The 26,981-nt window shown below is 36.8% G+C and overlaps 2 protein-coding genes and 1 long non-coding RNA gene across 3 annotated transcripts in view; 2 read left to right on the forward strand and 1 right to left on the reverse strand.

Moving 5' to 3' along the window:
• The window catches only part of LOC111512836 (orexin/Hypocretin receptor type 1), a 409,012-nt gene that overhangs the window by 318,862 nt on the left and 63,169 nt on the right, over positions 1-26,981 (forward strand). The window contains exon 5 of the mRNA XM_074178302.1: positions 5,463-5,628. Coding sequence (XP_074034403.1) covers positions 5,463-5,628 — 166 coding nt within the window. The remainder of the gene's footprint in view (positions 1-5,462; positions 5,629-26,981) is intronic.
• LOC141483573 (uncharacterized) lies at positions 16,405-20,270 on the reverse strand. Its single transcript, XM_074178294.1, has 3 exons — positions 19,924-20,270; positions 18,697-18,989; positions 16,405-18,386 (listed from the first exon to the last, which is right to left on the reverse strand). Exons 1-3 carry the CDS (start codon positions 20,034-20,036, stop codon positions 16,939-16,941), a joined length of 1,854 nt encoding a protein of 617 aa, XP_074034395.1. The 5' UTR covers positions 20,037-20,270; the 3' UTR covers positions 16,405-16,938.
• Positions 24,125-25,692, forward strand: LOC141483579 (uncharacterized). The gene is made up of 2 exons (XR_012466163.1): positions 24,125-25,206; positions 25,304-25,692. It is a non-coding gene; the product is annotated as an uncharacterized lncRNA (long non-coding RNA).

The raw sequence follows: 26,981 nt of genomic DNA on the forward strand, positions 1-26,981 counted from the left end.
ATAATTATTCATTTCAAATAATGGTGGACGAGCGGGTTTGATGTCGTCGAGTGAAACTACATTTTTATCAAGACTCGTTGCTCCGATCGACTTTCCACACGAGTACTTTTATTCATAAAATTGTCCAAGTAACCTTAATTTGTTGAAAAATATTGAAAAATATCTGTCATTTCAAAGTTTTGGGGTGTGGACCATCGGGGGTAGTCCGTTCCTGACTTTGTAGCAAAACAACTGACTCCTGCATGAAAGCTCATCGACGGAATTCATTTGTTTAGTCAATTACCAAAATTTGGATGATTTTGAATATTCACTTGAAAAGTTATCAAAGAAAAACATTTTTCATTTTGTAACTTCGAGGGCCCGTTACTTGGTAACGAATGATTTTAGGAAAAAAAGTTATATGAAGTACTGGTGATATTTTGACCCCATCTATACATTCCCGAGAGGAAAAGAGGAAGTCCAGGGACACCCTGTATACAAATTTAGTAAATCATAGTTCTATAAATCGGTTATATTTCCGCTTACAATCATATTTAATCACTTCAATTGAATCATATTCAATATAGAATGCTTAAATTATAATATTTATTCATAATTCGTTTTCATTTTTTCCGTAAATTTTTTTCATGGCTTTTTCGTCTATGAATTGCGTTTTGTTGTTCTCTGTGAAATGACCGACATTGAATATGCATCATTTCAATATTCCACTTTAATATTCTCTTTCATGCCTTGATGAAACCATATCTCTTGCTCTTCACTCATACCACCTGAGACTTTAGAAAAAAAGTAAAGATGATTGTGTGAAAATAGGCCTTTGAGGCTCATCAGGCAATACAGAGTTTGAACTTGTTTATCATGTTTGCTACGATGAGTTTATACTTCGGGTCTTTGGCATTACCCACAACTTCTTTAAATGATATCCAAGCCTCCTGTTGCCTTGAAGATTGAATCGAACTTCCATTTACGGATATCAGGCCCGACGGAAATCCCTTCATTCCACTTAACTTTTCATTAATAAGGCAATTTTGCACACAAATATTCAAAACAATCACCATCTTCAGGCAAAGCTTTACCAAATTGTTATATTGAACCCAACTTTATGTGCAATGGAGGTAAAATGTAAAATGGAGGTAAAGTGTAAAATGTTTTTCATGCCAGGTCTCGAAGTTTTCCTTAGGGACCATTGTTTTTGAGATGAATGTTGATCTCTTGCTTTGCTTTCACATTTTTATACTTTGTGAATTCCTTTTATTGCCCAAGGAGCATGGATACAACTTTTGAATATTTTCTAAAATCACATTAAAATTTCCTTCAGTTCCCTCCTTATGAATTGAATGTGACATAAGCATTAAAGCATAAGTATTTCCGTTATTCAATATCACACCTTTCAACCTTGTTTTTGATGAGTCAAAAAAAAGTCTGTATTCATTTTATTAGACTTAGAATTCATCCATTAGACTGTCAATATCATGGCAGTAAACCAGATCCTTGACCTGCCGAAAAAATTGAGTGAATTGTTCTTCTCTTGTTTTTCAATGGCAAGTAGGATGTTACACGTTTTAATAAATATTTCTCTTTTAGTCTGGAACCCAGTAATTCTGCTTTTACCTTAAAACCCAAATCTCTCACTGAATCATTTAACTCTGCTTGTGCAAACAAGCATGGATACAAATCATCCGGAGTACACCGGAAATCGTCATCAATCGATTGACGGGACTAAACTATAAAATATCACCAATGATATCAGGTGGGACAGAAAAGCTCGGTCCATGTTATTTTGGCCAATAAGCAGATGTAACGTTAGGATAAACAATAATTTTGTTATGGTTAGAGATATATCCATTAACATCTATACTGCGAAAATAACAAGCATCTAGATGCTCCTTCCATATCATGGGTTATGCAAATTTGAAAGCTATCTTTTTCATACTATTTCCCTAGATCTTCGACATAAACATTGATTACTTTTTGAGGAATCCAATACTTGTCTGATTTCTATACCCAAATATCCAAAATGAACTTTTTTCAGAAAGCCAGCAACGTTCTTTCGATGTTTTTTGAATACATCACCACATATATAGCAAAAACCGTTAAGAGAGTTTGTATAATTACGTTCAACCATTTTGATTTTTTATTTGAAAGCACACAGCCCCACACAACCCCATTATATCAAGATAATGTTGTCAACCTCAAAATATTTAAGTAGTTAATAATGTATCCTATACAGAAGAGAAGAGAATTGAAACTTTCTATATTCTTTACCATTTTTAATCGTAACTAACGTTGCTGCAGTTTCGTCTTATCAGAACATTTTCAAACTCATACCTTAATGTTCCATGTATTTTTTTTGGATTATAATGTATTGAATAAGTTTGAAAATAACGTATTCTAAAAAAACTTTATTGTGTGATTTTCACTAGACTGTTTTACAAAAACGCAACACGTGTTTCGCCATACAATGGCTTCCTCGGGCGTGTCTTAAGACACGCCCTGATCCTGAAAACATTTGTACGACTTATTCCTGATTTTCGAAATGTCTTAGTAAGAGATTGCGAATTTTCCATTGGTCCAACGTGCCCTAAAACTGCAGTACAAATAGCCTCATCGTTGAGAGCTCCTGAATGGTTATGCTTTTTATTGTTAACAGATCCACTTTCAACAATTTTTTTCAATAATTCCGAAACAAATTCGTATCGTACATTTCTTCCTGAATGATTGTCATTGAATATACGGGCAGCAGATCTAGCACTATTTCCATTCTGGTAGTACAAACTCACTATTTCATTCCGTTCTCGAAGCGTATAAACCATTGCTTCTCAAGAATTCACAAAAACAGAAACACCAATTGTAACTTCACCTCGTAGGTATTCGTTATTGTATATAGAGACAGATACCAAATGAAGAGAATATCGAATTCAAACTTAACTAGGCAAAATAAGACATTTTTGAAGTATACTTCACAAAAACACATATGAAACCTAGTTAAAGATTGTATGAAAACTATGAACTTCAGATCATATTATATTCTACTTTGTTGAAATATGTTCATCATGGAACATCTGATAATGCGAAACAGTTGATCCATTTGGAATAAATGGTGACATGCTCTGGAGGTGCGATGGGGAAAGTCAAATCAAATGTGAATATGTACAAATGTGTCCCCTTGTCTACTATTGTTTTTCTGAAAATCATTGTTGCAAAAGATATTCAGGGTGGCTCGTTTTCAAGTCAAATCATTCGTAAGTAGCCGGTTCTGGGCCTCTCTCCACCACTATGACGTATTAATTGCTTTGTTTTGTTGTTGTTTAGTAACATCAAGGCGACGTGACCTTGAAGTGTCTGGTGCATGGATCGTTCAGAATTTTTTTTTTTGGTTTTTTTCATTTGAGATTTTGTGTGTGTGTGTGTGTGTGTGTAACGTAATTACATTCGATTGGTGTGTGTGTGTTGGAATGCACGGTACAGGGTTTCATCATGTGCTTGTCTATGTACAAACATACGTCTGCGTACTTCGAAAATCCTTCAAGTAATGAATGTTCCATCGGTGTGAGCCCACCAAGTTAGTAGTAGTGTGACGTCACAGCAACAACCGTACAACGGTAAGAGAGCAAGATGTTCACTTCACGACGTGTGGCTGAGTAATGCGTATTCATCGGTGTGCCCTCACCTCTCTCGATGCATAGAATGCTGTGACGTAACGCATCGCTCTAGACTCGCTATCGATGGTGACACGCAGGCGGCCGAGGACTGTGCTAAGGTCTGCCCTCTACGAGAGCGCAACGACCACTGCCTGTTCGTATCGACATCTGTTATCGCATTCAGTTGGGAGGTGGGCTTGACGCATGTAGCTGAGAGGTGGGGTTGGCTATGACGTCCTGACGGACCCGATCAGACTGTATTCAAGAAGCGAACGAGTGTTGGTTATGTCAGTTTATATTAAGTGATTTAGTGAGAACTATCATATATAATGTATTTCTGTGACTGTGGTAAATATTTCACTCGTAGTGATAATCTTCGTCGGCATCAGCTCCAGAGTTGCCAAGGAGGGCCTTCAGTGAAACGGGTGAGAGTGGATAATGCAACACCTATGTATACTTGCAATTGTTGTAATGTGACAATTCCTATGACGCAAGTGAACTCTCACCGAAGAACCATGAGTCATAAAAATAATGCATGTGTCCAATTGTCTGATGGTGTTCAAATAATAACGAATGCATTCAATTGCCGCATTGCTACGTACAGGGTTGAGAGTTCGATTGTATCCAGTGACTACATGTCATTTTTCAATGAGATTAGGCAGAAGGTCATTGAATCACTGGAATCGGCCATCAGGATCCATAAAAGCATCAAGGTGAATATGAAAGTTTTTGGGAATTATATTCTTCAGACTCAACTGCCTTTGTATTATTTTACATTTTCAGAATAGCATCCAACACACAGAAAATCAATAATGCTGTGGCATCGATCATGTCGGTGGTCAAGGAGAAGGCAGCAACGACGAGCGGTAGGGGGCGCTCTATCAGCCCTGAGTTGATCCAAGCGGACAGGGTTGTGAAGAAGGTCATTCAACTCCCTACAGCAACTTCGAGCGGTAAGGGCCGATTTCTCAGCCCTGACGTATTCGAGGAGGAGGACAGGGTTGTCAAGAAGGTCTGTCGACAACCTGCAGCTAGGTCTAGTCGTATTGATAAGTACAGAGTTGCTTGCAAAAAGACTAATCCTTATGCAGGTAGTTGAACGATCGCTCGTAAGAGCTTGAGACCCTTCACGCCGCCCGCAGCAGTAGTGGAAAAACCAAGGGCGCCTTCTCCGGAGGACCCCATCGTATTGACCCCGTTGGCGGTACCGCTTTTGCCGCTGCCAGCAACACCGGCGAATCCTGAAGTGTTGGTGCCACAAGTGCCAGTGAGACAGCCTATCGAAGAGGATAGTGAAAGGTTGAAAACTTTCCTACAGAGGTGTAGGGAAGCGGAACAAGCTTCACGATCTAGCGTAAGCTTCGGCAGGAAGCGGGAATTCTAAGACTGAAAGCTGAAATGAGGCTCTGTTGGGCAGAGAGCCATCCGTTCACACCAGCGGGGGCGCCTGTCGCCTGTATATGAGGTGGCGCTTTACCCTGTGGACGTCCCGAGTCCCGATATTGAAGTCTCATCCTGCTGATCCTCCCCTCTCCACCAACCCTTTTCCTGCCACCACCCACTCCAGTTTGTGGGAGAGATGTGAATATTGTATACATATATACTCTGTACATTGGACCTTAGATTTAATGTAAAGAAACAGGCAATAAAGGAAAAACCGGCCTTCAGCGACTTCATCGAATACCTAGCACGCACTTTTCTTGCTGAATTGAATGACTAATACAGTTCAAAGTAGACTCATAAGAACGTAAAAAACTTTTAAAACATCCTCATATTATCAATCATTTCTCATGCGTTTGATTACTCAGGATTTTTTTGTTTCAGATCAAACAGGAAAAAGATTAGGCCAGATGAATACATTCGCTATGAACATGAATGCCTCTACGGAGGGACAATTGAGATCTCGAAGAAAAGCAGCAAAAATGCTTGTGGCTGTGGTGGTTATGTTCGCCATTTGTTTTCTGCCGGTACATCTGCTCTCCGTTCTTAGGTGAGTGGAGCTGAAATATAATACAATTATTGAAATGAGATTTGTTATTTCAGTTGTTTTCACGTTTATTCAGTCAGATTTTACTTTTTGTAACGGTATTTGCAGCGCTTTCGAAAAACAAAAAAATATTTTCAAGTAGCAACTTTCATCATTCTACAAAATGCTATGCTCAGATTTTGAATCAATCGTTTCGTTCTTCGGAAGCCATCATCAGTTCTGTTTTTTATATCGACATATATAATAATATCCTGTATTCGATAGAGCTGTTCAAAACAAATTCAATGAATTATCACAACCCATTATTTGAAAATGCTTTTGGTCAAAAATAAGGATATTACATTTCATTCATTTAAACAGTTGGACATATCAAAGCAACATTCGCCAGGTAACTACCTGAAATGAAAGGTGGCAAGGGACCAAAATAATAATTTGTAATGAAAACTTCATTCCTCATTGAAAGTTTATATTTCCACCATCCAAACGTTGAATAATTAGACATTTCTTTCGAATAAATATTCACGGTAAAAATTAAACAAACTAGAAATAAGTGAGTTATGAAAAACAAATAGGCACTCCAAACATTAATCACAAAACTGTAATAACCAATTATCATATCTATCATTTATAATAGATATTCAAACTGTAAACTTTCTGCTTTTATGCATTTTGCTTTAAGCCGACCTATTTTCAGTATGGAACGTTGAATAAACCTAGCTGAAGTTGACCTAATTTCTCTAATTGCATTGAGTCTCAATTGTTAAATAATCATCTGGTATCCCGCGGTATGAACGATTTCAGAGGTACCTCCATAGAAAATGATCCAAAGTTCAGATTTAGTCTTCTAGCAGGCGATTGCAGAGGTCCCCGTTCTTCAATCCATTTATTCAAATCAGCTGTGACCAATCGTTCATTATGGAGGAGAGCGCCATCTTGTGTCCATCATAACTGCCTCATGTTATTCAAATGATTCAATGATTTTGTTGCGCAACATTCCTAACTTCTGCATGTTGCCTTGGATTTTCTACCGCCCAATAGTGTTCATTGTGCCTATTGAAAATACTGTTAGTAGAAAAACTTCATACATCGGTCTATATTACGGATTTACGGATATATTACGGATATTATGGATTTTATTAGAAAGCCACTGACGAAATTACAGTCGTCTAATTTCATCACACGGTCTGAGTTTTTGACTTAAATGAATTTTATATGGTCGGTGATTATTAAAATTTTATGTTCACCATATTCTCATTTCGGGCAGTTACATTTCATATTCAAAACGTCAAGTTGATCCTCGAAGTGAACTATTCACCTCAATTGAAAAAAAATCAATGGCGAAATTATTATGTTGTTGATAATTATTTAGAACTTGTAGAATTTAAAGTATCCTGTTCTTCCTCAGCATGTGTTTGCCAGCCTTACTGTTTTCTGGATTTGTTAAAACTTCCAGATTTCAACAAATTCTCATAAAAAAAATAAGATTTGAAACTTTTTATGTTTTTTTACCACCCTTATTTGTAACTAACGTTACCTACAGCAGTTTCGTTCTAGAAGGACATTTTCAAACTTACACATCAAACTGAAAATGATTGATCACATTATCCCTTATATAACACAACTGTAGGTAATAATAGAGGTACTTAGCTCAATTGAGTACCTGCATTTTGTATACTTGTGACAATGTGGATACGCTAATTTGGAAACCGGAGAGTGAACTAGATCGATTTGGTCATTTAACAGGTTGCACCCACAATGTTTATGCATATGAATTTCCAAGGATTACAAATAATTGAGTTCGCCACCTTTCGTTGCATAGTGTGAACATAGTAATAGGGAACATAGAAAGTTTCAATTCTCATTTTCCATGACGATTTCCTACCACGTAGTAACGGCTACATCCATCAATTCTCATCAAGTTTGGCAAAGTGATTTTTATGTGACTACAACCGTTCAGAATTTGAATTGACTCATGTTCAGTTGAACAATGATATTTTCATTTCTGTCCATAGCTGTTTTACTATAGTCAGTTACCTGGCCAATATTGCTTTGGTATGACTTATTGTTTCGATGAAAATAAGATAATAATAATGATAATAATAATGATGATAATAATGAAATTAATAATAATTGGAACTATTCGTTCCCCACCCTCAGGCTCATACAAGCTAATAAGCCTGATGTAGTCCTTCTCGACCACCAGACCAAAACGATATTTGTCGTGGAGTTATCAGCTCCTGGCGAGACGAATATCGTCAGAAAAGAGAAGGAAAAACGGATAAAATATCGAGATTTTCTCTTCAAACTCCGCAGACTCTATCCAGATCACTCTGTCAAGATGGTTGTTCTGATTATTGGAGTTCTTGGTGGAATGATGTCTTCTCTACTCTCGAATCTCAAAATCATACCGGCTTGCCGCACTAAGGCAGACATCTTAGCCGCACAGATGCAGAAGGCTATCATTCTTGGCTCACTGCGTTTGCTCAGGGCACATGATTCTCGGACCCAATGATCACTTACCCCACGGTGTGGGGAGTGGTTATTGGTTGATTATGCTGGCGCGCCCTCCCGAATGTATCGGGGCTTCGGGGGATAGGGCCTGACCAGCGCACACTACGGTGAAAAAAAAATAATAATAACAGCTGATAATAGCTGCTGATGAACTCGGTATAGTTTTCGACTCTGAACGAGGTGACTACAACTCTGTCACCGAGTTGGAACCCGTTCAACAAAAAGCTCAGATAAAAGCCGCAAAGATCACCTTACTTCTGCGGAGACACAGTGATAAGCCAATGTATGGAGTCTTCTTCAATAACATTGAAGACCTTGGCTTATCAAAGCGCCTGACGTTCGCTTTTCTCAGGTCGAGTGGGCTGAAGTCGGAAACTGAGGGATTCATCATGGCTTGCCAGGTTGGTGTCTTCAACACCTTAGTCTACCGCAGTCGCGTGATGGGTATAGAGGTTCCTGATATAAGGTGCAGGGCCTGCCGCGAGGCGCCCGAGACCCTAATGCACTTGCTATCCGCATGTCCAGCATATGCGGTCTCGGCCTATATCCATCGACATAACGCGGCCCTAAGAGTGCTATATTACCATCTACGGCACTCTTACGGTATTGACGAGACACCGGTGTAGCCCTACGCTCCGGGGGATATTGAATCCGTTGTGAAGAACGAGAAGTGCCGAATTTATTGGAACTATTCGTTCCCCACCCTCAGGCTCATACAAGCTAATAAGCCTGATGTAGTCCTTCTCGACCATCAGACCAAAACGATATTTGTCGTGGAGTTTTCAGCTCCTGGCGAGACGAATATCGTCAGAAAAGAGGAGGAAAAACGGATAAAATATCGAGATTTTCTCTTCGAACTCCGCAGACTCTATCCAGATCACTCTGTCAAGATGGTCGTTCTGATTGTTGGAGTCCTTGGTGGAATGATGTCTTCTCTACTCTCGAATCTCAAAATCATGCCGGCTTGCCGCACTAAGGCAGAAATCTTAGCCGCACAGATGCAGAAGGCTGTCATTCTTGGCTCACTGCGTTTGCTCAGGGCACATGATTCTCGGACCCAATGATCACTTACCCCACGGTGAGAAAAAAAATGAATTGTTTTTATTTTACATGCCGGAGTTTAGCAAAGCGCTATTTTTTCACTCAACCACGTTTAAAAAATGAAACGTTACAAAAAAATTAATGGCAAATTCAGGACAATTGTAAAATTAAATACGAATGTTTATGATTGGATGACTACTGACTAAGCAATTCAGTTTCAAGTTTACTTTTGAATAGCCGTAGTGATGAATTTTTCAAAGATTCACTGATTGAATTATATTTCGATAGCCACGTCCTCGAGATCACAAAGGTAGTTGTTCGCGTCAGCCCGATCCTGTGCGTAATGTTTAAAGTCCTGCAAAAACTTATCAGTACCACCCATTGCCTGCTATTCGAGGCCTGTTTTGATTCATTATAATTTTCACGCTAGAAGTGTGTGTATGTTTGAAAATCGTGTTAAGTGCGAAATGGGAAAAAGAAAATTAGAAGCTGAATATTTCCCGAAGAAGAAGATACAGAAAATGGAAAGAAAACTTCAAGAGTTATCTAGCAGTGGGTAATAATTCTCAAATTTCAAGGGTACGAATTTTACTTCGAAAAACATGCCAATTTCATTCCGATTTTGGCCACAAAGTTTCATTTTCATTCCGAAAATGACCAACTGATTTCATTTTCACTCCGAAAATGACTGAAAAAATTCCATTTTCATTCCAAAAATGATTCAATATTTTCACATCCATTCCATAATTGGCTGAAACTGGTTGAATATGTTCGTTTTCATTCTGAAAATGAATGAATTTGTGCATTCGAAAATAAACACATTTACTTCATAAAACAAGTGGGTACCTACATACTTTTTTTCCGCAGACAGTTCGTCCTCAAACGATATTCAATCGTGTTCGGAATTAGGGTCGGAGTCCGACCTGAATGATATACCGGAAGTGTCTCAATTGACAGAGGTTTTGGGAGTCAACCCTACATCAAAAAATGATGTCGGACCAAATATAGCAGAGGACATGGCCTCCCGATGACAACAATATCTAACACTTGGACTTGATGAAGAAAACCGTCAGGAGCTATTGAAAAAATTGAACATTCCTGGGAATTGTGGTTCATTGAAACCTCCGAAAGTCATTCCCGAGTTTCAGAGTTTACTTACTCCAGCAGAACTGAAAAAGAGACGTTTCTTCAGGATACTCAAGAAATGATGGGCAGAGGCCTGTCAGCACTAGGATGTTCTCTATCACTGGTATTAGGGAACCTGAAAAGTTATGATAATACTCTTCTATCATGCTTGGTCGATGCTGCAAAGTTGATTACAGATACTCATCATACCATCTCAACTCACCGGCGACATCAACTCATGAACCAATTAAGTCCCCGAATCCAGAAACTTATCGAAAGTCAAAAAACTGATGACTTTCTTTTCGAATTGGACCTGAGTGAAAACTGTAAGGCAGCAAAAGCCCTAGAAAGTAATACAAAAGACTGGTTTCAGAAACCGCCAACATCTGCATCAAAATCAGAGATCGACCATCAGTGTTGCCAATAAAGTATCAAGCTACCACCAGAAGCGACCTCTAAAACCACCAGAAATCCACTAACAAAAATCGCATCAGTTTAAAAAAATCGCAAAATTTTCCATCAACTTCATTTTTAGCAAATTTTTGTTCATTGCGAAAGAAAACAATATTTTAAAGATATATTTATTGAAGAAATAACATTATAATTACACATTATGTAAAAAAATAATGAAATTATATTATTAAGTCATCTTCAGATGAGTCGTTTTCGTCCGTAACATCATCGTTAGTCTCCAATTGGTACGACTCTTTGGTGCCAATTAATTTCACAATAATTTTTGGGATTTCATAGTCGTTGCAGCATTTTCCCACTATCTTCATTCCGGAGCGTACTCTTAATATAGAAAAGATTCAACCTCATCCTGTTTCTCTGCTTGTTTTTTATTATATACATACTGCTAAACAGTCTCTCCACATCAGCGTTGGAATGCGGCAATATTAAAAGAGTGATCGCAAAAGTCGCTAATTCGTGAAATCTTGAAACCCCTCGTATATCTTTGAGATGCAGGAATTCATACCAAAATATTTTTGTATTTTTGGTTTCCTGTCATTTTAATGAATGAATTTGTCGCCATTGATCGTCCACTTTCGCAATGAATTCAGAACTTTTATTTAACCTCAGGGACCCCTAGTCATTGTACACGTTTGAACACATATATTATGGAAATGTTATTGAAGAAAAAACCCTGTTGAATTTAGATTACAATTCTTCATTACGTAACCACATAACAACACATTTCTGACATTGCAAATAACACAAAATGGCAATATTTCAATTTAAATACATTTCGTTGGACAAATAAAATATTACACTCCTCTAGATCGAAATAACACTTGAAATAAAAAATGTAGTGAAAAATATGAAGTTTTATTGAAACAACGATAAAAATAAAATAAAAACAACAATAAAAATTAAATGGCGCTCCGGGGCGACTTCATTGATTCCAGTGGCGCATTTGCTTTTTCAGCTGCAGGAAAACCCGGAAGAACCTGCAGCACCACATCATCTAAAGATCTTGATCCAACAATGTCCTCTCTTTCATGAAACAAAATGTAGGGTGTCTCCAGAGGCTTCAATAAGTTCAATGCATCGCCAGAACACTTCGTGACACGACTATCGTCAAACTTAAATCAGTGCGTTTCTTCTTTGACCAAGACGTAATAATGACCAAATTCAACGCCAGAACCACAGTGAACAATGACTGCATGAATATTATAATAGTGGTCTGCTAGGTTGAAATGTTTATCTATTTCGAACCTTCCAAAGAGTTTCTTGCTTTCGTTAGAGGTTGAGTCTTGTTTGAAAATCATCAGAGTTATTATTAGATTGACTGGAGCCTCCGCTATACTTGTTTTCTTATAACAGTCAGTTAGTTTGGCGCATGTTTGACAATACAGCCGATCATCACCTGTTGAAAATTCCATTTTCAGATGATTTAACAATAAGCTTTGCACGGACTGGTTATTAGTCGTATTAGGAAAAGCTAGATGAAGTTCCAGAAATTCACATAAGTTTTCGGTACTTCTTGAACATTTACCACAAAGTACATAAGTGAGGATTTTTCCAGCAAAAGATTTACAAACACAAGACGAGATGGGTTGTATGGAATCATTCAGTCCAGAGCGGTCAGGAGTATTGATTTTGCTATTGTTTTGCTCACGAAGAGTATTCAACAAGAACCCCAAGAATTCGGAACAATCCTCTTGTCCTAACGAGTATCTAGTGGACTTCAAAGACTCCAGAAAATCGGTTGGAGGGAAAGATGATACCTTCTTACGAAACTGCAGCTGCATGAACAGTTGTTTGAGTTTGATGAATAAGTAGGAAATATTCCCGTTCTCGTTCATCATTAAAACTTCGTTCTTGGAATTCTTCGTCATGAACAACACTTGTAAAATGCTATTCACCTAGCAAGTGTTTCCTAAATTATCCAATCCAATTTTCTTCTCTAGATTTTCAGGACAACTATCTACTGATTCGTAAGGAAGAACGTGTTTCACATAATCTCCATAAGAACCATTTCTCAAGCTGCGATCGATCCTTCCAAGTGAAGAAGGGTTTCGTAGAGGGATCGATTCGACTCTTGCTTCAAGAAGCTCTTCCACTGAAAGGGTACCAGTTCTACGAGGACTGCAACTCATTTGTTGGGGGCAAGAATGACCTGAGTCCACGGACCGCACTGAAAAAGAAGAAGGTGGATCAATCACTTGTGAATTAACCTTGGTAGGAGACTGATGAATATCCACATATCTCGACATGTTTCGAAGAGGTTTCAGTTCCGTACTGAAATTAGGGCAATGCATGATCTCATCAAAATTATGTGAAGGAGGAATTGTTCCAAGTACTGAAGCAGCATTGCCACGTTGAATAGCAATACTAATTCTTTTTATCAGAAAGGAGGTAGAACGGTGATCTTTCGTTGCTTGACCTATCCTCCTTCCGAGTTCATGAACGAATAACAGAGACTCCGGGCCATAAACACCAAAAGTTTCAACCGCTACTGGATGAAAAAGATAGTGAAAAATGTATACGTACTACATAGATAGACAATTGTAATAGATCGTAGTTTGATGCGTTTTTCTATGGTTATCACATAGAAACTTACTACACTCATACAAACTGTTTTCACATTTTTGTCTAATTTTCGCGGATATTGATAACAACGTCCACGTTTTCTAAGTTGGTTTTCCACTTCAGCCACATGATCTGTAATATCATTCAAAACAGGTATCCCACAGTCTCGCAAAGCAGATTTCACAAACGACTTATAATGTGTCGTAGCACGCTTCTCCATTTTCTTGCGAGTGAGATCATCTCCTAATTGTAGCAGAAAATAACGTCGTCGTGCTGTGGTTTTCTTTTTTGAATCAATATTTTTCTATTTATAGGATGAAGCCATTCAATGCACAAATGTCTATTTTATTCATGAACAACCTATAAGGCCATCGGGCTGTTCTTCTGCAACATGAATATTCCCTTATAAGCTTATCAGCGGTATCAACGCCGCCCTTGGTTTTGTTATAATCCAAAATCATGAGGGGCTTGTTATCATATCTATCAGAAATAGTATCTTTATCGTGTTGACTGGAAAGCAGATGGATCATTTTATTTTTCTTAGGTATAAACGAAACCATCGCAAGATCTTTTGTAAATGCAAATATCGAAGAATGTGGGGGTCGAGCTGTAATTGCCAATTGTGCTGAGGTATCTGGCTTTTTCTTGCGAACAGTGCCAAGCAGAGTTAGTTGTTTTGTTAGTAGATATTGTGCTAATGGGACACTGGTGAAAAAATTATCCGTTGTTATTCCTCTCCAGCTACCGTGTTACGGCTCAGCCAAGTCCGACACAACACGCAATCCTTGCTGTTTCTCTGCTGCTCCATCAGGCGTTTTTCCAGTGTAGACCTGCAGATTGGATGAATATGAGGTCTCAGTATCGGCAGCTGCCCAAATTTTGATCCCATACCGACCAGGCTTTAATTTGATGTACTGCCTGAATGGACAACGTCCTCGAAAACGAACGAGCTGTCCATCAATAGTGATGTTTTCATAAGGTTCAAATGCCTTTTTGCAATTGTTAACGAACATTTCCCAGATATCTCTAATATCTGCTAGTTTGTCCTGTTTTTTTCTTTGAGCTCTAGTGGATTTGTCATCAAATCGTAGGAATGATGAAATTTCTTCAAATCTGTTTCTAAGGAGAGGTGCGCTGAAAAACGACCTACGTATAGAAGTGTTATTTCCTTGGTGGATTCCCTTCTGCACCGCAATGCACCTGCTTTTACGAGTACTCCTAAGAAACAGTCTAATTCTTCTGATTCAAGTGAAGTCCATACTTTTGGTATGTTAGGATTTTTTTCATTCCACTCAGCGTAATATCTGCATGCTTCTTGGTTGGTATAATTACAAATAATATCCTTCATTTCAGTCGTTACGAACAAGTTGAATATTTCTGAAATTGTTTCAGATGTTTCACTGTATTCTGTAAGACCCAGGCGTGCATTTACAAAATTTCTTTGAAGTCTCCTTGTTGCAGGAAACGGTTGACCATACCATTCCATACCAGATTTTGCAATATATTTAGGACCTACGGACTGAACATTATGAGTTTCGTGGTCTTCAACTCCTTCATCTGAACTTTCCTCGGTTTGAATTTCTAGATTATCATCAGTTTCTGAAATATTTTCCTGTAGTAAATCATCGTGGTCGTTGTTATCGGAGTTACTGTCACTTTCATACTCGATTTCAGAATCAGAAGTCAAATTATTCACAATATCTTCCAGTTCACGTTGTGACAATGGTCTGCTTCTCTCAGAACGCCTCATTCTTGATGCTGAAACGAAAGCGATGTGAATGAATATTTCGTTACTTAAAATCCCATGAGGGGTGCCTACAGTACCCCACTCACCTCTTTTAGCTCCACAAACGAAACGCACACTACAAAATTCTCGTATGCACTGAGACCACATCCAGTAAACATAGACTGATACCACAGCTTACTTACTATACAGCTGAAACACTCTCGGCGGCACCTTTGAAGTCGCAGTCTACGAGTAAGCGAGACAGAAGTATTGCTTTCTCTGTCGCACAGAGGGGAAAAGTCAGGGCCTGATTAAAACGATTATTTATTTAAGTAAAATTTTTAATTTCTGCCTGACAGGATCGGATTATGATTTTTTGAATCTTAATTTTAATATTACGATAAAACTAGGTTTGTATTTGGAGTTAATAAGGATTATTAAAAAATACATTACTCAAACTGATTTGGAAAATAATAAAATTTCGTTGTTATAGATTAAAAGATCTGGTGTGGACCGACAAGGAGCGATTTATAAAATTATGGTCAGAATAATTACGATATTAGAGTTGTTATCTGTAACTTTACGAAAAGAATAGTGATTTATGAAAGTCGTTGATTGTGCAATAATGTTGTTCCTAAGGATTTAGCTTTAGCTATTCTTCTTGAGTGCTAGGTCATTATTAAGGTCCTTTCTCAGCTAGCAGATTTTCGCGTCTGAATTTTAATGTTCGACAGAGTACTTACAATTTTGCATTTATTGCTTGTGACAGGCGCACAGTGGTGCAGTCAATATAATCTCAGTTTTTTAGGGAGAAGGTCAAAATAATAATAAAATGAAGTTGTGTAGGTTAAGTTTTTAATAAGTTGTATTGCCCAATAATTGAAAACTAACAGGTGGAAAAGAAAGTAAATAAAAAATGCTTACCTATTAATAATACTAATGATTTATTAACAGTAATAAAGAATACAACATTCATTAATACATAAAAAAAACTCAATAGACAAAAAATAAAATCAAAAATTTAATTACAACTTACGACAACAAATTATAATATATTTTGTAGCAATAAAAGTACCTACAGATATGTTACAAATTTCTCCATATTATTAGTTTATTTTTGTTGATATTTCTAAAATTACCATTTATTGTTTTTAAAGTGTAATATATTCTAACTCGTAAATATAATCTTACTACAAATTCTTTGGGGAAATATTTACAGGGATGGTTAAAAGACAAATGGTTACTTATATCTAAAAGAGTATTGCAAATATTACTTTTAGTTGCGAATTTTTCAATGTTTTCTTGAAATATTTGCTCTATTTTACAAATTAGTTCCAGAAACTCGTCATTAGGCATTTGCAAGGTGTCCTTATTCGCATTTTCATATGCCTTAAGAAAACAGTAAAAAGATGAATCATCTAGTTCATCATGGTCTTTACTATAAGTATTGCAAATATCACAAGAGTGGATTTTTAACGCTTTATTTAAAAGGTACCCACATACGTACCGTATAAATTTTTTTTGCAACATTTCATTATTTGAATAATGCATGCTATTTATTGCGTCTGTTTGTTCGGGTACTTTATCCGTTTCCTGAGATACAAAATCGTGTTTGCAGTCAGAAAGCCTTAAAAGCATCTGATCAGAATCTGCCTCACAGTTTTCTGTACCTGAATTAAGCAAGTTGACGCATTGCAACTTTCTAAATGTTCTGTGGAACTGTATTGCTGTTGGGTTAATGCAGTTCCCATTTTCACTTCTGATTTTACCGAAATGGTTCTCCAGGCAGTCTTGGTTTAATCTTCGTGTAAGTATATAATCAAATCCTGCATTTTCCCGAAGATAGTAAAATAACTGAATAATACTGTTGATTGAAATTATAAGGCTTTTGATGAATTTAATTTTTTGGTAATGCTCATATTATTTTTGTCTCGAATTTCAAGACTTTTAAAGAACGACAAACAATCCATTAGAAACTCTAATTGAAATGAGTTTGCTTTAAAAGCAGCATTATATTTTTTTGGGTTAAAGATTTGTGAGGAATTTAAAATATCAAATAGTTGATCTACTCTATCAACAAATTGAACAGTTTCAGTCGCTTCTGCGGGAAGGGAACCAAATCTAATATAAAAACTCATACCTACATGAACTGAGTAACTAAATACTTGGGTGGCAAGTTTTACCTTCATTTTTTGGAAACTAGTGGGATAAATATGAGAATCGGTTAATTTAGGTGCTGCTTTGACAGGTAATTTTTTATCTAACTCACAGAAGTCTTTAATATATTGCCACGAAATTTTTTTACCATTAACATAGAAGTCATATGCCATCAACATATTTCTCATAGCTTTTATAATATGTGGCACATCAAAGATGAAAAAGAGATACTGGTTTTCAAAATAAAAACCAGTATTTTCTGGAGATATTTTTAAAATATTTGACAATTTGATATTGTTGGACCCCATATCACAAGTAACTGCACAAACATTTAATCCCACATTTTTTAATTTTTGCACAGCTTCATTTAATAGGTTATGTAATAGGTTAGCAGGACAAGAAGTATGACATAAAAAATATGCTATTGGCTGTTTCCATTTGGAATAAATTCCTCTGACCATAAATACACTGGCAGTTAAAGTTGGTTTGAAAATTTTCTTCCCTGTATCACCCATTGCTAGCCCAATGATATAATCTTGATTACGCTCATAAAATAAATTAGCTTTTATGGACATTTCATCGAAGCACAATAAACAATATTTGCTTTGGGCCTGAAAACTGTCAATCTTTTTTTTTAATAAAATGAAGAACTCGGGATTATCTAACCCTGGTCCTATCCTAACTGCTCTGATTTCTTTTAGCAAAGTGTTAGGCGAGGGAAGGCTATATTTAGCCATCAAGTATTTTTTATACACTCGGGGACCAGCAAAATATATTGACAGACATTCAATTTTTAACTCTTTGCTATAACGTCTACCCTTTGGATGTTTATTCGCCTGTGATACTTGCATATTAACACATTTTGCAGTGTCTGGATTGCAAAATTTGAATGTTAGGGACATATATTCCTCCAAAGATATATTGTCTAAGTCATTAATTTTTTGACTCTCAAGTACCTGAACTATTTCTCGTAAATATTTGTTTTCGGCAGTTATGGACTTGATGTGCTGTCTGTATTTAACCTTCCTTGGGGTATCGAAGGATAAATTGGCTGACGTTTGGCTAGAATTTGGAGATGTCAAAGGAGGAGTAACTGTGATTGGACTCACGGCGATTTCATGTTGAACCTCGGTTTTTAGTTCGGTTTCAACTACATTTGTCTGGTTAGCTGCAAAAATACATTTTATTTAACAAATAAAAAACAACTTAGGGGAATATGTACTCTTAAGCAAGGAACAATTTATTTCGTAGATTTTTTTATACAGGGCGGAACAAAAACTTTAACAAAACTTGACATGTACAGATATCATGCGATTTTTAGCTCATTTTAAAAGGTTAAAAAATCAAAAGGTTTTAGTCTTTTAATAGTGGGACAATTAAAATGAAAGCACTGTACAGTTATTTTTGGTTCACCCTTCGTTTCGCCCTGTATACAAAACATGAGGCTTTATTTTAAATCAGGAAACTATTTTTAATACCTGAATCAAATAGTGGAGGTGGAACCCCGCCTGGAACTATAACATTGTCATCTAGAAGTAGAATTTTTGCAGGAAGTTGCAAGGGCGGTGCACTATACGAATGATCAGTTCTGGAAGTACCCTCGAGAGACGGGAATAGGGTAGGAATTGCAGTGGTTACTAATCGTGTATGAAAGTGACTAGTGAACATCCTCTCTTCAAAATGGATTTCACATATCGAGTAACTTCGATGTAAGTCGATTAGTTTTCCGAACAGGTCCTCGCGATTGTCTTTCATTGCCCATATTCTGGCTCTGTAAATAAATAAAAACATTTTTAAACAACACCTCTATTTAGGGTGTCCCAGATAAGAATGAACTCTACAGGGATCTCATAAACGATTAGAGGTAAAGAGATGTTCAAATTAGGAAAAGTTGCGCCTCACTGAACCCTGCCGGATGATGTTTTAAAATTTGGAAAATTCTCATTACTTCCGAAGATATTTGGGAATAACCGAAAATTCCAATTTCATTATTATCTTTTTCTGATAATTTAAAACAATAAAACAAAATAAATTTCACGTTTCATAGCCACTTTTTAACCCAACGTTTTCTTCCTCCGCAGTCATCATCAAATATTCGGTTTTTCCCAAAATATTTTCGGAAGTATTCGAAATCATACTGCAGGGTTTAGTGGGGCCCAACTTTTTCCTAACTTAAACAACTTTGTAGCCCTAATGGTTTACGAGATCCCCGTAGAGTTCATTCTTGTCAGGGACAACCTGTATTCCTATTTGCTTCATTACAATTAATAGTCGTTGATATATATAAAAATAGTAATGTAGGAAAAACAAGGAAAAACACCATAGAAAAAATATCATACAAAAACCCCCCGAAAAAAAACAAAAAAAAATACCCCATTAAAAGAACACTACGCTTTTGCATACTGTAAATTCCCCAGAAAAAATATACATACTGCATAATGTGTCCCCGCATAAGAAATGCATACCACTTTTTCTTGGATATAAGGGCATCTTCCGACCACTTGAACGTGGATCTATTTTAAGAAGAGGCAGGTACTTATTTCGAGAGCTGGGTGATATTTAAGGTTTTGGAAGTTGACGCTTTGACCAGCTTTGACGGTAATTTATCTTATATATTCCCAAACAATTTTACGACAACACGGTATAATCAAAAGTTTAATTTTTATTTACTTAAATATGCAAAAAAATATGATGTAAGAACTTACCGATTCGCATCCTTAGGAAAACGATAGAATTTCTTCTTCGAGTTATAACCTTTAATATAACAGTTTCGCACTGCACAAACATGATGATGTCCTGATGGTTTTTTGTCACTCATTTTACTACAGTTAAAAATTCAAAAATAAAACACTATGTTCAAAAGAATCACAAACAAAATGCACAAAATCATACACCCGCCTATGACGGCTAAACGTATAATAAGTAATACTGATCTCCCGACTGCACGCCATAGACGTCTTTTCCCCTAAGAGGCGGGGCATAAAGCCTGCGCGAGGGGATCGACGCAAACCGTTCCCGCCAAGAGAGTGTTTTAGCTGTATAGTAAGTAAGCTGTGCTGACACATACCTGAAAGCAGCGTTGCCTGTCTTTTCACATGAAAATGTTATTCAAGGAATTATGTCACTGGGGTCCCTTAGGTACCCCAGATGGGGATCTAAGGGTCAATTGAGCCATAATGTCTATTAGATCTTCTTTGTTATGACTAAGTGCTTTTTCAACACTTATCGCCGAATTTTTTCCATTAATGCCACATTTTCTGAAAGCCTATTTTTTATTTCGTCAATTAAACTCACTATAAATTGCATGCACCAAGTCCGCACTATTTCTTCCTCTTCCCTTGGTAAACCCTTTTCTCGCATTTCGATTATTTCGTTTTCAAATCGGTATCCCAGATAGCATTTTGGAACTGAAGTCACGGACATTTTGGGTAAAAATATTAATTCTATGTGTAGGTAACATAACCTTGCTGACAAGCATATCTATCAGGCTGGTCAACTCGCCACATAATAATGTGTGGTCTGTATCTTTTGACTCGAACATTTTATCAACTCTGTTTATCTGAATCAATATTGAATATAAAAACGAAATATACCCATAATTCATCTCGTTGGCGTACTACATAGAGTGCAGTAACTCTGCCGTATGACATCTTTCATGCAACTAAGCTATAGAAAAATGAGTTTTTAACTCTAGCCATTGCGTGTATATTCTCGACACAGTATATTATTGACAGCCATCTTGTTTGGTATACTTGAACAATTTTATGCGGTTTTTGTCATTCGTTGATGGTTTTATATAACTGTTTATACGCAGTGTGTCTGGAAGATGAACGAGCAAACCAGCCATACGTCTCTCTCATTAAAAACTCCAAATTCCTCGGCAAAAATTGCTTGGCCGCAGCTGAAACAGCCAGTTGCAAAGAGTGACATAAACAACGTACCAAAACTAAGTGTGGTACTTCTTCTTTCAATTCAGTAAAGACCCCATTACTTACGCCAACCATTACAGAAGCATTGTCTGTAGCAATTCCCATTGAATCAAGTCGCAGATCAAATCGTTTTAGTGTCTTCTTGATAGCAGAGATAATACCTTCAACATTGCACTCAGTTTAGCAAAGTCTAGGTAGGTCTACATACTATTTTTTGCTATCTAAAAATGTAATAAATTATAATGACCCCAAGATATTTCTGTATTGCAATATCTGTAGACTCATCAACCAATATACTGTAGGGTTGATCTTCAATATCTTCTTTTAGGATTTGGGTAAAATGCAACGCCAATTAATTTTTAATAACCGAAGTGCATTTGGTTCGGTGTAGTTGCACTTTACCGATATCTTTTTCATGACTGTGATTAATTACCTCACCTAAGTGGTCAACTACACTGATACTGGTATGCATGGCTGTGAACAATGCGAGTCTGGCTTCTTCCTTTTTCTTTTTTCCTACAGGCTCTGGTTTGAACGGTAGCTTAGGTTGCGTAACGATAACCTGTAAAAATGTAAATGAAAATATACAAAAACCTCCTCTATAGTTCAGGTTACAGCGCACGCTAAATCATGTCACACTAAAAATGGGGGCTATTGTTGAATCAAAACACTGTCGGGAAGAATTTATTTCTTCTAATATAAGAACTCAATATATTTTTGACAGTTCCCCATTTCAAAATGGAAGACTATCGAACTGTTAAAAATGTAATATCACAAAAGTGCTTTATGTCGAAGCTAGATTTGAAAAATGTGTACTTTTCAATTGCTATAGCAAAAAATACGATTTTCAACTATGTATATAAATTTTGTTGTCTCCCATTCGATTTAAGCACTGCTCCTTATGTATTCACCAAACTTTTGAAGCCAGTGGTTGCACATTTAAGATCTCAAGGATGTGTTTTTGTAGTTTATCTTGATAACCTACTCCTAATAGGAAAAATATACAATGAATGCTTTAAACATACACAACTTGCAGTTAAGATTTTCACTTCATTAAGGTTCATCATTATTGAAGAAAAAAGTATTCTCTCACCAGTACAAGAAAAACAATTTCTTGGGTTTATTTTCAGTAGTATCAGAATGACAATCAGGTTACCCGAAGAAAAAGTGGAAAGGTGTATAAATATGATAAAACTATGCTTAAGTAAATATTTTCTTTCATTCGTTTTTTTGCCAAATTAATTGGCACCCTCATTTTAATCTGTCCAGCAATAAAATATGGCTGGAGACATATCAAAATCTTAGAAAGGAACAAATTCCAAGCATCAAAAATAACAAATGGAAATTTCGACGAGGAAATGAACATATCAAGTTCAAGCAAAAAAGAATTGGAATGGTGGTTATCTATCCCCAGTAACTGTGGAAATGATCTAGGTCAAAAAAATTACATGACGATCTTCACGGATGCCTTTACTAAAATTGGTACCGATTACCACATGTTACTGAGAATAGATAACACAACGGCTTTGGCATATATAAACGGCATGGGTGGAATACTGTTTCCGCACCTGAACGAAATAACATAAAAAATTTGGAATTGGTGTGAGAACAGAAATATACTGATATTTGCTTTATACATCAACTCTAAGGAAAACAGGTTAGCATATAGAGAATCAAGGGAAAAATAGAAACGGAGTATAGTTTAGATCAATAAATTACACACATTTTTTTTGAAAGATTCGGTACTCCCAACATTGACCTATTTGTTTCTTACCTGAATAAAAAAAATTTAAGAAATTTGTTTCCTGGCACCAAGACCCCGAATCGGAATATATAGATGCTTTCACTTTAAACTGGAAGAATTATCAATTTCATGCCTTTCCACCTTTCTCTATCCTAACTAGAACACTCAACAAGATTATTTCCAATGAAGCCGAAGGCATTTTGGTCTTTTCTATGTGGAAAATACAGCCTTGGTTTCCATTAATCGAGAAGCTCAAAATTTCAAATTCCATGGTATTCGAATCTGCCAAACTTTTACTCCTATCTGCTTCCAGAACACCCCACCCACTTTGGAAAACACTCACCCTGAGTGTGGCCAAATTATCCGGCAAGCGTATTTATCAAAGGAAGTACCAGAAAAAGCGACGGGGACAATTAGAAACAGTGTAACACCACGTATTTCAAATGGTGGAAATTTTGTAGAGGTGAAACCTACCCCGTGAGCAGTATCACGTTAGGGGTTCCTCGCACACCAGTGTCGAAGGACAGGTGGGCATTTGCCGCTAGCTACAGTGAAGAAGGGGAAGTTCGTAAAGTAGTCACTGCTATTATAAAGATGTTAATGGGCGCCAGGTAAATTCAATTCCCCATTCAAATACCCTGTTACCAATTTCAACCCCCGAATCTACCAAAAGGATTGAAGTAACCACAATAGAGTCAAAATAAAGGAGTTTATTCGGTACAATTATCCTGAGAGAACACAAATCAAAAGTTGAGATAATTAACCTACCACACAATAAAAGTTGAAGTTGAGTGAGAGAATGAGCACTCAACATATAACTAAATTACCTCTGGATTGTAATGTAGTATCAGTCAACTATCACACTAGTTTTAAGCAACAATAAAAATATATATATATAAATATTCAAGCTCACTACAAATATACCGTAGACCTCTATCATCAAGAGATACTGGTCTCAAATCTCTTGTTATCAATTAAAGTTTCATTACAAAATAACCTAGGTACACTAATCGCAGAAATTAAGCCGGAATGTCAAATATATTGGGTTTTTCTACCAAGTATAATTAGGAAGGAATGAGTATCGCTTGAGCTCAGGCGCGTACCGTTTAGAAGACAATACAGTGTAGGCAAATGCAAGCACCTATCTCAATTTCCCCTTCACATAAATACATATATACATATAATTCCGATGTGAATCTTAAACTAAAAATTATTATAACTACAACCGTTCAACTGTGGAATCAAATTAACAATAGCTACCGTGTTGTTTTCTTTATTGGTGTGTTGCTCCGATGGCTTAATAATGGCACACCCGGTATGTTATGGTACCTCAAGGAAGATGATCCCAAGTTCCAGTAGTTGTTGCAACCCAAGTTGATATCCAAGTAGAATCCAGCCAGATAAGAGAAGAAAATCCAGGCAAGGAAGAATATTCCGGACCGAAATGGATTTTCCGGGCAGTAGGAAGGGAAGGAAAAACCCCTGGCCGGAAGGGGTTTATTTCTGAACATCTATGCTCGATCTAGCCGCTGGGAATGGGAAAGATGTGATTAATCGGTGAGTTACAGTCGTATTACGACGACTTGACCTGGTTCTCCAGCAATAAGGTCGGCGTGGTATTCTAGAATCCTCCGAAGAGTATGGCGTTGGTCATATATCCAAAATATCCAAAATATTCCAAACTACAACACTAGCTTGACCAACGTCCACTGATATGGCTTGTAAAAATAAAACCCAATGAAGGATGACCACAATGTCACATATTTTTCCACAAGTCAACGAACACACACACTTGCCTTTTTGCCGAAACAAAGGGGAAAAAAACGAATCTTGTTAAATCGCCACTAGGATCGTTCCTGTCTGCCAACGGTCCTTGATAACCAATCAAAACTCAGGAGGTTGAATTCTAATGACATCTTAATTCAGCCTATTTTATACGAGCAATTACTGCCTCAGAACCGAATAGAATTCGGTAATAGGCACCGGTCAGTTGTCAGAAAGAACCTTTTGAATTATCAAATACTCCTAATAACAGGAGTACCGTGCCTGAACCATTTATGAGAATCATAATGCACGAACAATATAAATAAACATTTAAAGTAACCTACGATTTTCCACCGACTATCATCAGCTGGTTATATTGATGAGTTTACATTTCGGAATTTGGCAATACTGTCAACCGTAAAATAAAAACAATTTGCGTTCTATCGATCCTAACCTGGCCTCGCATATTCTGAAAAATGTAAACAGACAATTTGGAGGAACCATCCGATGCTTTTAAAATCTTATGACGAACAACAACTGTTAGTTAAGCGGTAAGTATATTTACAATGTTTCCCATTATTCTTTTAGTAGTGAGACAGTACCTAAGTATGTCGGATATTCGCTAATAATCATTCTTGTTTCTTACAGGTCGGCCTCATCAAGAAATCTATAAAAATGAACTATAACACCATCATCTTTTGAATATACACCAGTCCAAAGTGCAACTTTTGTGTATTTACGTTTACGGGTCCTCTAAGAAATGCATCGAATAAACTACCACACTTCAAGTCGTCGAATAGTTTAGGGTGATTCGACTACTAAAGCTAAGACCACTTAAGGAAGGATATGCTCGCAAGGTTACACTATAACGTGTGGTTACGTGTTGAAGTTAAATTAATTTACCGACCAGACATACAACCACGAATTCAATAAGCATACCCACCATACTGGATGATCATAGAAGGCTGTATCAAGTATAATATTTAATAAAGTATATACATAATATGCAAAATAAATCAATATACCTTTATAGTAAAGAGAGTATTATTAAATAATGGCTAGTGCCAAAAATCAACGTAACAGAGGAGTTGATGTTTTTGATACTTGTGAAAATGAAATAATTCAATTCTTACAAACTGAATTCGATGCAGGAGCCTCGTACGCCTCCCTTAACACTCATAAGTGAGCTCTCTGGACGCTACTCAATTTTGAATCGAAAGTAATTTCTCGATTTTTCAGAGGAATTTTTAGATCTCGACCCACATTTCCAAAGTACAACGAAACCTGGGATCCAAATGCAGTTTTGGCCTACTTAAGTACATTATCACCTTCAGAATCGTTAACTTTAAAAAACCTAACAATAAAGTTAGCTGTACTGCTAGCTTTTGCTACAGCACAACGCGTAGAAACATTATCAAAAATAGAAATTTCAAATGATTTCAGATTTGGTGATCGAATAGAAATAATAATAACCGATATCCCAAAAACATCGGCCCCGAACAAAGTTCAACCAATACTCATTGCCATATTTTTTTGAAAAGTCACATCTTTGCGTGGCTTCGGTAATGGATTATTATATGAAAACAACAAATAACCTCAGAAGCGATTCGGATCAACTATTGATAACAATTAAAACACCACACCACCCAGCAACAACTCAAACCATCAGTAGGTGGAATAAAAGTGGCCTCAATCAAAGTGGCGTTGATACATCAATGTTTATGCTTTCAAAAAAGAGGTGAACATAGAAACCATAAGAAAAGCCGCTGGTTGGTCGAAGAAATCAAATACAGGGTGTCCCTGGACTTCCTCTTTTCCTCTCGTGAATGTATAGATGGGGTCAAAATATCACCACTACTTCATATAACTTTTTTTCCTAAAAGTCTTCGTAACCAAGTTACGGGCCCTCGAAGTTACAAAATGAAAAATGTTTTTCTTTGATAACTTTTCAAGTGATTATTCAAAATCATCCAAATTTTGGTAATTGACTAAACAAATGAATTCCGTCGATGAGCTTCCATGCAGGAGTCAGTTGTTTTGCTACAAAGTCAGGAACGGACTACCCCCGATGGTCCACACCCCAAAACTTTGAAATGACAGATATTTTTCAATATTTTTCAACAAAATAAGGTTACTTGGACAATTTTATGAATAAAAGTACTCGTGTGGAAAGTCGATCGGAGCAACGAGTCTTGATAAAAATGTAGTTCTACTCGACGACATCAAACCCGCTCGTCCACCATTATTTGAAATGAATAATTATCAAAGCAGAAATAATAATGATAACGTTGATTCACCAACATTTATAACAGGAATAATACAGAGT

The sequence above is a fragment of the Leptinotarsa decemlineata genome, unplaced genomic scaffold (assembly GCF_025532065.1).
Source record: "Leptinotarsa decemlineata unplaced genomic scaffold, Ldec_3_MD MMD2_tig00003736_RagTag_RagTag, whole genome shotgun sequence".
Taxonomy (NCBI): Eukaryota; Metazoa; Arthropoda; class Insecta; order Coleoptera; family Chrysomelidae; genus Leptinotarsa; species Leptinotarsa decemlineata.

What these genes read in the sequence shown, in the direction of transcription:
- LOC141483573 (XM_074178294.1), bottom strand. Translation starts at nt 20,036, where the DNA reads ATGAGTGACAAAAAACCATCAGGACATCATCATGTTTGTGCAGTGCGA. An exon ending in TTTCCTAAGGATGCGAATCG is followed by an intron (nt 18,990 to 19,923) that starts GTAAGTTCTTAC and finishes ATTTATTTACAG; the next exon opens with AGCCAGAATATGGGCAATGA. An exon ending in ACCTCCACTATTTGATTCAG is followed by an intron (nt 18,387 to 18,696) that starts GTATTAAAAATA and finishes GTATTTTTGCAG; the next exon opens with CTAACCAGACAAATGTAGTT.